Source organism: Mustela lutreola, chromosome 1 (genome assembly GCF_030435805.1).
Source record: "Mustela lutreola isolate mMusLut2 chromosome 1, mMusLut2.pri, whole genome shotgun sequence".
NCBI lineage: Eukaryota > Metazoa > Chordata > Mammalia > Carnivora > Mustelidae > Mustela > Mustela lutreola.
This window is the reverse complement of record NC_081290.1, coordinates 157,257,226-157,272,331: the sequence shown is the minus strand read 5'-3', so window position 1 is coordinate 157,272,331 and position 15,106 is coordinate 157,257,226. Positions and strand designations below refer to the sequence as shown.

Genomic DNA, 15,106 nt, shown 5'->3' with positions numbered 1-15,106 from the left:
CTGCAGAACCATGTAACTCCCATTTTGCGTCTCCTTCACAAAACTAGGAAGAGATTCATTCTCTTCTCATAAAAGCTCAGGGAGGTTTTCAGGGAGGGCAATGCTTCTAGAATCTTATTCAAGCTAAATTATCAGAGTAGTCCTTCTGATCATAATTGTCAGTTCACAGGGTTGCTCCCAAGACCTCTACTGTCCAACCCATTTGGTTCCTTCAAATCAGCAGTTCTGTTCATTTCATGCAAAATAAAGTTTGTCAAGGCTGAGTCCCCAGCTCAGGGGATATAACTTCCCTATGTGGCTCATACAGGAGGCCCTGCTGTCTCTGTCTCTCCTGGACTCAATGGCTTCTAGCTCTTTCTTTCCCCTCTGGGACATCTTGCACGATCTCCTCGGGCTGCTTTGACTCCCTTAAAAATAGAAGCTCTTATCTTTAACAGCTTCTTCTTTCTACGCCACAAAAATCATCAAGCCTGCTGTCCTGGCTTGCTCGATGCCTGAAATGAGAAGGGTTGTGGTGATTAAAGGAGAAGAACAAATACTGATTTATTTATCGACAATTTCTTGTGTTACCCCAATATTGCCTATATATGTCACCGGTAGGAATTTTTAGCACCCACTCTGTGTGAGCATTGCACTAGGTACTCTGCATGCATCCTCCCCTCACACTCTGGCTTCACCAGGACCAGCCTTCCTCCATTTCTTATTATTATGCTCCCTCCTACCACAGGGCCTTTGTACACCATCTCCTTAGTGTCAAATCCATCCTTTACCAACCCCCTTTCTTTCCATTTCTTTTTTTTTTTTTTAATCATTTACCCTGTGAAGCTTTTCAACAATTCCTCTCCAAATATTATCATAATTATGACATGTCCCTAAGAAGATTTATCTGTAGACTGGCTTATACTAGTAATTTATGATAAAGCTGTAATTTCGCAGTAGGATTGCGACTCTTCTCTAACTCTTATGTTATCAGGCTCAAAGTCATTGGGCTTGGACTGGTATGGAACATGAACTAAAGCTTCAGGTTAGGACACAACTTAATGTAAACTTTTAATTTCCAGTAATGAAAAAAGTAAATAAATTTGCACACTTTTACTCTCTATAGCAAACCAGGATATATAATTCCAGAAATTTATGCTCAGATACATTCACACACATGTAACAATGATGTATGTACAAAGTTATTCATTGTAGACTTTTCAAAAGAGCAAAATTTTGAAAATAACCTAAATATTCACCAAGTATATATATACATATAAAGGCACAATGTAATGATGGCCAGATGTTAAAAAAATATATATATATAACAAGGGTGACATGATCACTAAAAAGTATAAGGTAGTTTAAAATAATTAGATCAATTTTTTAATGAAATAACAATGCATATAACATATAGCCATTTGTATAGAAAATGAAGAAAAAAAACAAATAATAGCTGTATCTTCTTTGATAAGCATAAAACAGCTCTAAAAGGACATCCAAGAAATAATATGGTTGTTTATGTTGAGGAAAATAGAGTGGCAGTGGATAGATGTAGGAGCAGGTATGTTTATAAACATGTGAATATATTATCTATTCAAAATAATTAAACAAAGATTTTTAATTTTTTTAAAATAAAAGCTAATGGATAAATCTTAACTTCCACAGCTGGACAAGATGAAATAATTTGAGTTAGATTTACCCACCCACCTGAAAAGACATAAAATATGTGAAACATAATGGGGCAGCTACAATATCAAGGGCAGAACACCATGGGAGGAGAGCTACAGATCTGTACCCCTTAAGTGTTCAGCAGAGTAATGGTAGGAGCATGTGTGCGAAGGAACAACCCAAGACTGGGGAAATCAAAAAAGTAAAAATAATTCAAAGGAATTAGAAAGAATAGTGCCCAGAACAAACAAGTCTTGGAATAGTGTCTATTCCCACCAGCCAGACTGAAAAACTTGGTGATTTGTATCACATTCAGTAGAGTACACAGAAGGCCTAGAGAAGTGAATAATTTGCCCTAGATTAAGCATTACTTAAGCAGTCCTGCCTAATAAATTATAAGACCAAATCCCAAAAGAGTCAAACTATTTTCAAGTAATGTAACTGCATTCCAGAACAAAACGTTCAAAAGAATATCAAAATATCCAGCCCCTCAAAATGTAAAACTTCTAGAACCTGATGAAAAAATTACCAGATATGCAAAGAATTACCTGTATATGACCCATAATGGGTAGATAATTCAGTTAAGGGAAACTAAGACCTAAGAGTAAACAGATAAGACTTTAGGACATCATAACTGTTCTACATGTTCAGAAAGTTAAGCAGAGGGACATTTCAGTGCCTCGGTCAGTTAAGCATCTGCCTTCAGCTCAGGTCATGATCCAGGGTCCTGGGATCAAACCCCATATCAGGCTCCCTGCTCAGCAAAGAGCCTGCTTCTCTCTCTCCCTCTGCTGCTTCCCCTGCTTGTGCTCTCACTTGGGCGCCCACGCGCGTTCTTTCTCTCTCTCTCTCTGTCAGATAAATAAATAAAACCTCTTTTAAAAAGGAAGAAAGTTAAGCAGAGACATAAAAAAATAAAAAGAGCAAAATAAAATCGTAAAGGTGAAAAAAAAAGGTGTCAGATTAAAAATGCTTTAGATGGGGTTATCAGCAGATTAGATGTTACAAAAAAAAAAAGTAAACTGGAAGATAAAACATCCAAAATGAAACACAAAAAGAGAAGTTATTAAAACAAAGTGTATAATTCGAGTCTCTGGAAGATATGAACAAAAAGTAGGAACAAAAAGAATACTGGAAGAGGGGAACCTAGGTTGCTCAGCGGTTTAGGCATCTGCCTTCAGCTCAGATCATGGTCTGAGGGTCTTGGGATTGAGCCCTACATCAGGTTCCCTGCTTAGTGGGGAGCCTGCTTCTCTGTCTTCCTCTGTCACGCTCCCGACTGCTTGTACTCTTTCTCTCTCTGTCAAATAAATAAAATCCTTTACTTAAAAAAATACTGAAAGAAATAATGCCCAAGAATTGTCCAGATTTCATGACAAATATATATATAGATCCAAGAAACTCAAGTAATCCCAAGCATAATTATACCAAGAAAATTATATAGCATGTGTCATGTTCTAAATAATATCTCACATCCAATGACATAGAAAAGATCTCAAGAAGTCGGAGTGGTGGAGAAAAGCAAAGATAAAAATAAGACATTTTCTATGGAAAACAATGCAAATAAGAAAGGGAGTAAGCAAAATCTTTAGAGGATTGAAAGAAAAAAGCTATTAACCTATATTCTATAGTCAACTAAAGTGTCCTTGAAAATGTAGATGACAAGCTGACTACGTCTTTAAAAATGTAGATAAATGTGGGGAGGAGTCAAGATGGCGAAGAAGTAGCAGCTGAGACTACTTCAGCTAGCAGGAGATCAGCTAGATAGCTTATCTAAAGATTGCAAACACCTGAAAATCCATCAGCAGATCGAAGAGAAGAACAGCAATTCTAGAAACAGAAAAAAAAAAACACTTTCTGAAAGGTAGGACTGGCAGAGAAGTGAATCCAAAGCGATGGGAAGATAGACCCCGGGGGGAGGGGCCGGCTCCCGGCAAGCGGTGGAGCAACCGCGCACAAAATCAGGACTTTTAAAAGTCTGTTCCGCTGAGGGACATCGCTGAGGAGGCTAAACCGGGGCGAAGCCCACGCGGGGTCAGCGTGGCCTCAGGTCCCGCAGGGTCACAGAAGGATCGGGGGTGTCTGAGTGTCACAGAGCTTGTGGGTACTGGAAAGGGAAAGCCAGCTACAGATACAGAGCCGACAGTAAGATCACAGCTCGGGCTTACCTTGAACCGGTCGAAGGCTCGGTGAGCTAGGAGCGCGGCCGGAGGTCAGGCAGACGGGAGTTAAGCTGGCCGCTGTTCTCTGAGGGCACACTGAGGAGTGGGGCCCTGGGCTCTCGGCTCCTCTGGGCCGGAGACCAGGAGGCCGCCATTTGTATTCCCGTCCTCCGGAACTTTACGGAAAGTGCTCAGGTAAGGGCGGTGCAATTCCGCCTGGGGCAAAGACACTTGAGAATCACTACACCAGGTCCCTCCCCCAGAAGATCAACAAGAAATCCAGCCGAGACCAAGTTCACCTACCAAGGAGTGCGGTTTCAATACCAAGGAGAGCAGCAGAATTCCAGAGGAGGAGAAAGCAAAGCAAGGAACTCGTGGCTTTCTCCCTATGATTTCTTAGTCTTGCAGTTAATTTAATTTTTTTCTTTTTCATTTTTTTCTCTTCTTATGCTAAATTTTTTTTAAATTTTACCCTTTTCTTTTTTAACGTTTTTTAACTAGTTTATCTAATATATATATATTTTCTTCTTATACTTTTCTTTATTCATTTTCTTTTTTTAATAATTTTCTTTCTTTCTTTCTTTCTTTCTTTCTTTCTTTTTATTTCCTATCTTTCTTTTTGAACCTCTTTTTATCCCCTTTCTCCCCCCTCATGATTTGGGATCTCTTCTGATTTGGTTAAAGCATATTTTCCAGGGGTTATTGCCACCCTTTTAGTATTTTACTTGCTCCTTCATATACTCTTATCTGGACAAAATGACAAGACGGAAAAATTCAACACACAAAAAAAGAACAAGAGGCAGTACCAAAGGCTAGGGACCTAATCAATACAGACGTTGGTAATATGTCAGATCTAGAGTTCAGAATGACAATTCTCAAGGTTCTAGCTGGGCTCGAGAATGGAAGATATTAGAGAAACACTCTTGGGAGATATAAAAGCCCTTTCTGGAGAAATAAAAGAACTAAAATCTAACCAAGTTGAAATCAAAAAAGCTATTAATGAGGTGCAATCAAAAATGGAGGCTCTCACTGTTAGGATAAATGAGGCAGAAGAAAGAATTAGCGATATAGAAGACCAAATGACAGAGAATAAAGAAGCTGAGCAAAAGAGGGACAAACAGCTACTGGACCACGAGGGGAGAATTCGAGAGATAAGTGACACCATAAGACGAAACAACATTAGAATAATTAGGATTCCAGAAGAAGAAAGAGAGAGGGGAGCAGAAGGTATGCTGGAGAGAATTATTGGGGAGAATTTCCCCAATGTGGCAAAGGGAACAAACATCAAAATTCAGGAGGTTCAGAGAATGCTTCTCAAAATCAATAAGAATAGGCCCACACCCCGTCACCTAATACTAAAATTTACAAGTCTTAGTGACAAAGAGAAAATCCTGAAAGCAGCCCAGGAAAAGAAGTCTGTAACATACTATGTTAAAAATATTAGATTGGCAGCTGACTTATCCACAGAGACCTGGCAGGCCAGAAAGAGCTGGCATGATATTTTCAGAGCACAAAACGAGAAAAACATGCAGCCAAGAATACTATATCCAGCTAGGCTATCATTGAAAATAGAAGGAGAGATTAAAAGCTTCCAGGACAAACAAAAACTGAAAGAATTTGCAAACAAACACCAAACCAGCTCTACAGGAAATATTGAAAGGGGTCCTCTAAGCAAAGAGAGAGCCTACAAGTGGTAGATCAGAAAGGAACAGAGACCATATACAGTAACAGTCACCTTACAGGCAATACAATGGCACTAAATTCATATCTCTCAATAGTTATCCTGAATGTTAATGGGCTAAATGCCCCTTGTCAAAAGACACAGGGTATCAGAATGGATAAAAAAAAAAAAACAAAACCCATTTATATGTTGCCTCTAAGAAACTCATTTTAAGCCCGAAGAAACCTCCAGATTTAAAGTGAGGGGGTGGAAAAGAATTTACCATGCTAATGGACATCAGAAGAAAGCAGGAGTGGCAATCCTTATATCAGATCAATTAGATTTTAAGCCAAGGACTATAATAAGAGATGAGGAAGGACACTATATCGTACTCAAAGGGTCTGTCCAACAAGAAGATTTAACAATTTTAAATATCTATGCCCCCAACGTGGGAGCAGCCAATTATATAAACCAATTAATAACAAAATCAAAGAAACACATCAACAACAATACAATAATAGTAGGGGACTTTAACACTCCCCTCACTGAAATGGACAGATCATCCAAGCAAAAGATCAGCAAGGAAATAAAGGCCTTAAACGACACACTGGACCAGATGGACATCACAGATATATTCAGAACATTTCATCCCAAAGCAACAGAATACACATTCTTCTCTAGTGCACATGGAACACTAGAATAGATCACATCCTTGGTCCTAAATCAGGACACAACTGGTATCAAAAGATTGGGATCATTCCCTGCATATTTTCAGACCACAATGCTCTGAAGCTAGAACTCAACCACAAAAGGAAGTTTGAAAAGAGCCCAAATACATGGAGACTAAACAGCATCCTTCTAAAGAATGAATGGGTCAACCGGGAAATTAAAGAAGAATTGAAAAAAGTCATGGAAACGAATGATAATGAAAATACAAGGGTTCAAAATCTGTGGGACACAACAAAGGCAGTCCTGAGAGGAAAATATATAGCGGTGCAAGCCTTTCTCAAGAAACAAGAAAGGTCTCAGGTACACAACCTAACCCTACAACTAAAGAAGCTGGAGAAAGAACAAGAAAGAAACCCTAAGCCCAGCAGGAGAAGAGAAATCATAAAGATCAGAACAGAAATCAATGAAATAGAAACAAAAAAAAAACAATAGAACAAATCAACGAAACTAGGAGCTGGTTCTTTGAAAGAATTAATAAAATTGATAAACCCCTGGCCCGACTTATCAAAAAGAAAAGAGAAAGGACCCAAATAAATAAAATCATGAATGAAAGAGGAGAGATCACAACTAACACCAAAGAAATACAAACTATTATAAGAACATACTATGAGCAACTCTACGGCAATAAATTTGACAATCTGGAAGAAATGGATGCATTCCTAGAAACATATAAACTACCACAACTGAACCAGGAAGAAATAGGAGATTGAAACAGTCATTAAAAATCTCCAAACAAAAAAAAAGCCCAGGGCCGGACCTCTTTCCAGGGGAATTCTACCAAACATTTAAAGAAGAACTAATTCCTATTCTCCTGAAACTGTTCCAAAAAATAGAAATGGAAGGAAAACTTCCAAACTCATTTTATGAGGCCAGCATCACCTTCATCCCAAAACCAGACAAGGATCCCATCAAAAAAGAGAGCTATAGACCAATATCCTTGATGAACACAGATGTGAAAATTCTCACCAAAATACTAGCCAATAGGATTCAACAGTACATTAAAAGGATTATTCACCACGACCAAGTGGGATTTATTCCAGGGCTGCAAGGTTGGTTCAACATCCGCAAATCAATCAATGTGATACAACACATCAATAATAGAAAGAACCAGAACCATATGATACTCTCAATAGATGCTGAAAAAGCATTTGACAAAGTACAGCATCCCTTCCTGATCAAAACTCTTCAAAGTGTAGGGATAGAAGGCACATACCTCAATATCATCAAAGCCATCTATGAAAAACCCACCGCAAATATCATTCTCAATGGAGAAAAACTGAAAGCTTTTCCGCTAAGGTCAGGAACACGGCAGGGATGTCCATTATCACCACTGCTATTCAACATAGTACTAGAAGTCCTAGCTTCAGCAATCAGACAACAAAAGGAAATTCAAGGCATCCAAATCGGCAAAGAAGAAGTCAAATTATCACTCTTCACAGATGATATGATACTAAATGTGGAAAACCCAAAAGACTCCACTCCAAAACTGCTAGAACTTATACAGGAATTCAGTAAAGTGTCAGGATATAAAATCAATGCACAGAAAACAGTTGCATTTCTCTACACCAACAGCAAGACAGAAGAAAGAGAAATTAAGGAGTCAATCCCATTTACAATCTCACCCAAAACTGTAAGATACCTAGGAATAAACCTAACCAAAGAGGCACAGAATCTATACTCAGAAAACTATGAAGTACACATGAAAGAAATTGAGGAAGACACAAAGAAATGGAAAAACGTTCTATGCTCCTGTATTGGAAGAATAAATATTGTGAAAATGTCTATGCTACCTAAAACAATCTACACATTTAATGCAATTCCTATCAAAGTACCATCCATCTTTTTCAAAGAAATGGAACAAATAATTCTAAAATTTATATGGAACCAGAAAAGACCTCGAATAGCCAAAGGGATATTGAAAAAGAAAGCCAACGTTGGTGGCATCACAATTCCAGACTTCAAGCTCTATTACAAAGCTGTCATCATCAAGACAGCATGGTACTGGCACAAAAACAGACACATAGATCAATGGAACAGAATAGAGAGCCCAGAAATAGACCCTCAACTCTATGGTCAACTGATCTTTGACAAAGCAGGAAAGAATGTCCAATGGAAAAAAGACAGCCTCTTCAATAAATGGTGTTGGGAAAATTGGACAGCCACATGCAGAAAAATGAAATTGGACCATTTCCTTACATCACACACAAAAATAGACTCAAAATGGATGAAGGACCTCAATGTGCAAAAGGAATCCATCAAAATCCTTGAGGAGAACACAGGCAGCAACCTCTTCAACCTCAGCCGCAGCAACATCTTCCTAGGAACAACGCCAAAGGCAAGGGAAGCAAGGGCAAAAATGAACTATTGGGATTTCATCAAGATCAAAAGGTTTTGCACAGCAAAGGAAACAGTTAACAAAATCAAAAGACAACTGACAGAATGGGAGAAGATATTTGCAAATGACATATCAGATAAAGGACTAGTGTCCAAAATCTATAAAGAACTTAGCAAACTCAACACCCAAAGAACAAATAATCCAATCAAGAAATGGGCAGAGGACATGAACAGACATTTCTGCAAAGAAGACATCCAGATGGCCAACAGACACATGAGAAAGTGCTCCATATCACTCGGCATCAGGGAAATACAAATCAAAACCACAAGAAGATATCACCCCACACCAGTCAGAATGGGTAAAATCAACAAGTCAGGAAATGACAGATGCTGGCGAGGATGCGGAGAAAGGGGAACCCTCCTACACTGTTGGTGGGAATGCAAGCTGGTGCAGCCACTCTGGAAAACAGCATGGAGGTTCCTCAAAATGTTGAAAATAGAACTGCCCTATGACCCAGCAATTGCACTATTGGGTATTTACCCTAAAGATACAAACGTAGTGATCCAAAGGGGCACGTGCACCCGAATGTTTATAGCAGCAATGTCCACAATAGCCAAACTATGGAAAGAACCTAGATGTCCATCAACAGATGAATGGATCAAGAAGAAGTGGTATATATACACAATGGAATACTATGCAGCCATCAAAAGAAATGAAATCTTGCCATTTGCAACAACATGGATGGAACTAGAGCGTATCATGCTTAGCGCAGTAAGTCAAGCAGAGAAAGACAACTATCATATGATCTCCCTGATATGAGAAAGTGGTGATGCAACATGGGGGCTTAAGTGGGTAGGAGAAGAATCAATGAAACAAGATGGGATTGGGAGGGAGACAAACCATAAGTGACTCTTTATCTCACAAAACAAACTGAGGGTTTCTGGGGGGAGGGGGGTTGGGAGAAGCGGGGTGGGGTTATGGACATTCTGGGGGAGCTGTGCTTTGGTGAGTGCTGTGGGGTGTGTGGACCTGGCAATTCATGGACCTGTACCCCTGGGGATAAAAATATATGTTTATAAAAAATAAAAAATTTAAAAATAAAAAAAAATTTTTTTAAATGTAGATAAATGCAAAAGATCAAATTCCCACTACCAGTAATGGTAAAGGAATTCCTCTAGTCAGAAAGATGGAAGGATGGAAATCTGGGTCTACACAAAAGAATTAAGGAAACAAAAGTGGTGTTCATAATATAATTTCATATATGTGAAATTTTATTTTTAAATCTTTTTAAAGGATAATTGACTGCTTAAACAAAAATAATAATAATACAATCTAGGATGTATAACACATGGAACCATAAGACAACAAAGTACAAAGGTTGGGGGAAGAAAAATGAAAGCATTCTATCAAAAGGTTTTTATAATATATGTGCAGTAGCACAATATACTGGAAGATAAACTGTGATCAAAAATAAACATGTATGAGGGGTGCCTGTGTGGCTCAGTGGGTTAAAGCCCCTGCCTTCAGCTCAGGTCATGATCCCAGGGTCCTGGTATCAAGCCCCACATCAGGCTCTCTGCTCAGCTGGGAGTCTGCTTCCCTTTCTCTCTCTCTGCCTGTCTCTCTGCCTACTTGTGATCTCTGTCTGTCAAGTAAATAAAATGAAATCTTAAAAAAAAAAAAAGTATTATATAAACCCTAAAGCAACCACTTAAATAAAATTTGTTAAGTCAAAAAGGACATTAAATGGAATCACAAGCAATATTCAGTGGGAAAAGATAGAAAAAGACCTGGGTGGGTTATTCATTTAAGCATCTCCCTTTGGCTCATGTCATGGTCCCAGGGTCCTGGGACTGAACCCCACATCTGGCTCCCTGCTCAGTGGGGAGTCTGCTCCTCCCTCTCCCCCAGCTCATGCCTACTCTTTTTCTCTCTCTCAAATAAATAAATAAAATCTTTTTTAAAAAATAAATAAAAGGGACAAATAAAAAACAAACAAGATGATAGATTAAGGTTTAACCACATGAATAATCATATTAAAAGTAAGTGATCTAAATAACCCAATTAAAAGGCAGAGATTATAAATTAGCAATGTGCAAGTATATGCTGCCAACAAGAAAACCACTTTAAAGACACAAATAGTTTTTAAAATAATGTAAAAAAATTTAAAAAGTCATAAATATTAGTGTTTAAATAGTACATATCCAAAGAAAGCTGAAGTGGTAAACCAAAGAATATTACCAGAGATGTTAAAAGTCACTTCATAACAAGAATAAGGCTAATTCATCAAGAGTACATAATCATCCTAGACATTTATGTACTTATTAGCAGAGCTACAAAATGCATGAAGCAAAAACTCATAGAATAGCACAGAGAAATAAACAAATTCAGAATTATAGTCCTACATACAATATCCCTCTCTCTAATTAATAGAACAAGGAAACTGAACATTAATAAAAATATAGCGGACTTGAATAGCACCATCAACCAAATTTATCTAATAAATATTTATAGACCACTCCACTTAAAAGCAACAGAATACACATTTTTATCAAGCGTAGATGGAACATTTACCAAGATAGGCCATATTCTGAGCCATTAAAAAGTCATAATAAATTTGAAAGGATTCAAGTCATAGGAAGTATATTTTCTGAGCACAGTGAAATTAAATTAGAATCAGTAACCAGAAAAATCTCACCAAAAAAAAAAATTCCTAAATAGAGGCACCTGTGTGGTTCAGTAGGTTAAATGTCTGCCTTGACTCAGGACATAATCCCAGGATCCTGGTATTGAGCCCTGCTTCTGGCTCCCCTCTCAGCAGAGAGCCAGCTTCTTCCTCTCCCTCTGCTACTCCCCTTCTTTTGTGTTTTCTCTCTCTGTCAAATAAATAAATAAAATCTTTAAAAAATAAAATAATGAAAATAAATATAAATACAAAATATAAAATAAATATAAATATAAAAATTAAAATAAATAAAAAATCCCTAAATATTTGGAAATTAAATTGCACATGTCTAAATACCTAATGTATCAAAGAAAGAAAACAAAAAAAGAAGTTAGCAAGTATTTTGAACATAATGAAATGAGAACACTGCATATCATTTTTTGTGGAATTCTGCTTAGGAAAGATTTATAGTACTAATACCTATTTTAGGGAAAAAACCTCTTAAATCAATGATCTTGGCTTCTACCTTAAGTAATGAGAAAAAGAAGAGCTAATTAAACACAAAGTTAGTAGAAGATTAAAACAATAAAAACCAAAGAGAAATCAATGAACTATAAGTGAAAAGAACAGAGAAAAATCAATGAAACCAAAAGCTAGTTCTTTAAGCAGATCAATAAAATCAGTAAACCTCCAGCCAGACTGACAAGGAAAATGAGAGAAGTGACAGAAATATGCACAACATCATTAATCATCATGGAACCACAAAATAAAACCACTCTGAGATACCATTATATCCCTATCATAATGACTAAACTTCAAAAGACTGCCCATATCAAATATTGATGAGAATGTTTAGCAGCTGGAACTCAAACACCACTATTGGGAATAAAAAATAGCACAACCACTTTGAAAAAGAGTTTGACCATTTCTTTGAAAATTAAGCATATACCCATCATATGATCTAGTCTTTCCACTCCTAGGCATTTCATCAAGAAAGAAATGAAAGCATATGTCCACACAAAGACTAGGAAACAAAATTCATATCAGCTTTGTTTATAACAGCTCAACACTGGACACAATCCAAATGTCCATCAATAAGTGAGCGGATAATCAAACTGTGATATTGTCATTCAAATGGAATACTACTCAGCAATAAAAAAGGATGACCTATTAGTAAATGCAAAACATAGATGAAGCTAAAAATAATTATACTGAATAACAGAAGACAGACCTGGAAAAAGAAAACAAATAATATGATTTTTATATAGAATTCTGGAAGCTCAAGCTACTATACAGTAACAGCAGATTATTAACCTAGACAACGGGAATGAGATCAGAAGAGAGAGACTATAAGAAAACTTGGGGGGATGGCAAATATGTTCCTAGTCTTGAATATGGTGATACCTGCACAGCGGTATACCTACATAAGTCAAGATTCATCAAATTGTATAATTAAAATATATATGCAATCCATTGTATGTCAACTGTACCTCAATTAAGCTGTTTAAAAGATTAATGGACAAATATGAGGAAATAAATATATAAATGAAAAGTTGGCTCCTTACCAGTCATTCACATTAATCAAGATAGGAAACATTAATTTATTTGGAGCTTGGTAAAAACATCAATGAAGATAAAAAGGATTCATTTTATTATATCTAAAACTAACCTAGAACACTACACAGTTTTTTTCCTTAAACTTCTTAGGAAAACAAGATACTGTATTTCCAACAAATTACATATAATATATATATGTAAACAAAAAAATCAATATACGTCTTTCTCTTGCTACTATCTATAATTTGAGATCTATGATAATTCTAGGTTTGAGATTTATTCGGCACAGCATAAATTTTAAGGCATTTTAGTCTCAGATTTTCCATGACCAAATGAAATTGCATTTGTATGACTTACAATCTTTCCATTTGTGGCTCAATTTGAACAGAATCAAGAAGTTCTGATCCCTTATGCCCAAGCTCTGAGGAAACAGGGGTTACCTATGGTAGTGTGTTCATGGGGGAGCAGCACCGAATCCATGTTTCAGTCCTAATTTGTTCCAGCTACAGTTGTAATTCGGCTCTGAAATTCAGTGCGTGGAAAATGGGAAAAGATTAGGCTGCTGGAGAGGGGGATAAAGTAGGTTACATTTGATTCTAGGATTTTTATTTCAAACAAAATAAAAAAAATGCCTAAGATACTTCAGGTTATTTTTTTAATCCTACTCACTTTCACAGGTGGTATAATAATCTCCTTTCCTGCCTTGCAATCTTTCCATCTACACAGAGTCTACGCCAGAGTGTACGCCTTAAAAAGTACTCTTAAATGGAAGTAATTAGACCAAGTACCATTTTAATATACAAAGTATTTGAAATACGTAACACACAAAGAAATCCAGGCTTATGTTGCTCAAGTGCCTCATAAAACATTACCCAGAGCAAGTCTTTAGTTGATCTGTAAATTGGCATGTCTATTATGTTTATAGATATTTGAAAATGTGTATCTTCAACCCTTAATGCCTTGTATTTTTATTTATAAATATCCTTTACTTGAAAAGTTTTTCAAAATGATGATAAAAACAATGTTGGAAATGTGTTTTTATAGATTTCTTTGCATAAAGGCATTCTCTAATTTTTTCATATCTGCCTTTAAGTAATTGTCTCTCCTTAACCCCCAAACACTGAAACAGAAACAATGTTGCAAGTAAAGAGCTCAAAGGCTTAGAAATCAGAGGATCTGGTCCAGCTCCAGGACCACCACTAGCTCCAGTCCACTGGTCGTTAACTCCCTCTGCCTGTTTCTTCAAACAGTACATAGGAATGATATTCCCAGGGTTGTAGTAAGGATGATTCTAAAGAACTGAGTAAAACTTTTAGCCAAGAGCCCAGCACATACTGAGGGCTCAAAAGAACTAGAGCTACCTTTAAACTACCTTTAAACAATAAAAATTTTTAGGACAGGGTCCAATGATTATAAATTATCTCATTACACAGCAATGGAACTACAGTGTGTCCTAACAGGAATGGAATACTTGAAATCTATTATTTGACCAAATGGAATATTTCTTAGAAAGGCAGAGAAAGCCTAATAGGATAATATAATTACAGTGAAAAGGCCTCGCTTAAATTCCACCTTCAGCATTGTAATCTAAATAACCAATTCTGGTTGGTTATTTTTTTCTACTGACCATCTCATGGTCTGTAAAATGGACATGACCTGTGTGTGGGAAGTTCTTGGTGAATCCGTACTGAGAGATGAAATCAAAGACACTGCCTGTAAGAATGTTTTCTATACTTTCATCTGTCTGATAGTACAAGATTCCTTTCACTTAAGGAGAAGTCATAAAATTGAGTGACGTCTCCCTAGATCAGTCACTAGCAGTCAAGTATTTCTCTCTAATGATAAATATATGCAGCAAGCGTGACTCTACTGGAGTCATTCATTATTTCTAATGAATCGCATTAGAAACTGAAGTGTGAAGTTAAAAGTTGATGAGGATTCCAAGGGCAGCAAGAGACCCAATCAGAACCCTATACCCACCTACAGAAAGCCAGGGCTGAAAAGTGTCATAGTGTTGATCACTGAAACTTATCTTAAGGTTTGCTTTTATTATTTTTTCCAAGCATATGTCCATAGTCCTTTAAAGATGATTTTGTCCATTTCACAGGTCTCCTGTTATGGCTGGAGGTCTCTTCGCCGTGGATCGAAAATGGTTTTGGGAGTTGGGTGGCTATGATCCAGGTTTAGAAATCTGGGGAGGAGAACAATATGAAATCTCTTTTAAGGTAAGTTACCGAGACCCTCTCCACACAATGTCTACATAATTTTGATGATTCCCGTAGAGTTGTCATCGTGCTGTGTCATGACCTATGTTGTAAGATGACAACAAAAATAAATATGTCACCTTT

General features: G+C 37.1%; 1 protein-coding gene across 1 annotated transcript in view; it reads left to right on the top strand.

The window, feature by feature from the left end:
• The window catches only part of GALNTL6 (polypeptide N-acetylgalactosaminyltransferase like 6), a 1,244,627-nt gene that overhangs the window by 1,112,604 nt on the left and 116,917 nt on the right, over nucleotides 1-15,106 (top strand). The window contains exon 8 of the mRNA XM_059177707.1: nucleotides 14,866-14,983. Coding sequence (XP_059033690.1) covers nucleotides 14,866-14,983 — 118 coding nt within the window. The remainder of the gene's footprint in view (nucleotides 1-14,865; nucleotides 14,984-15,106) is intronic.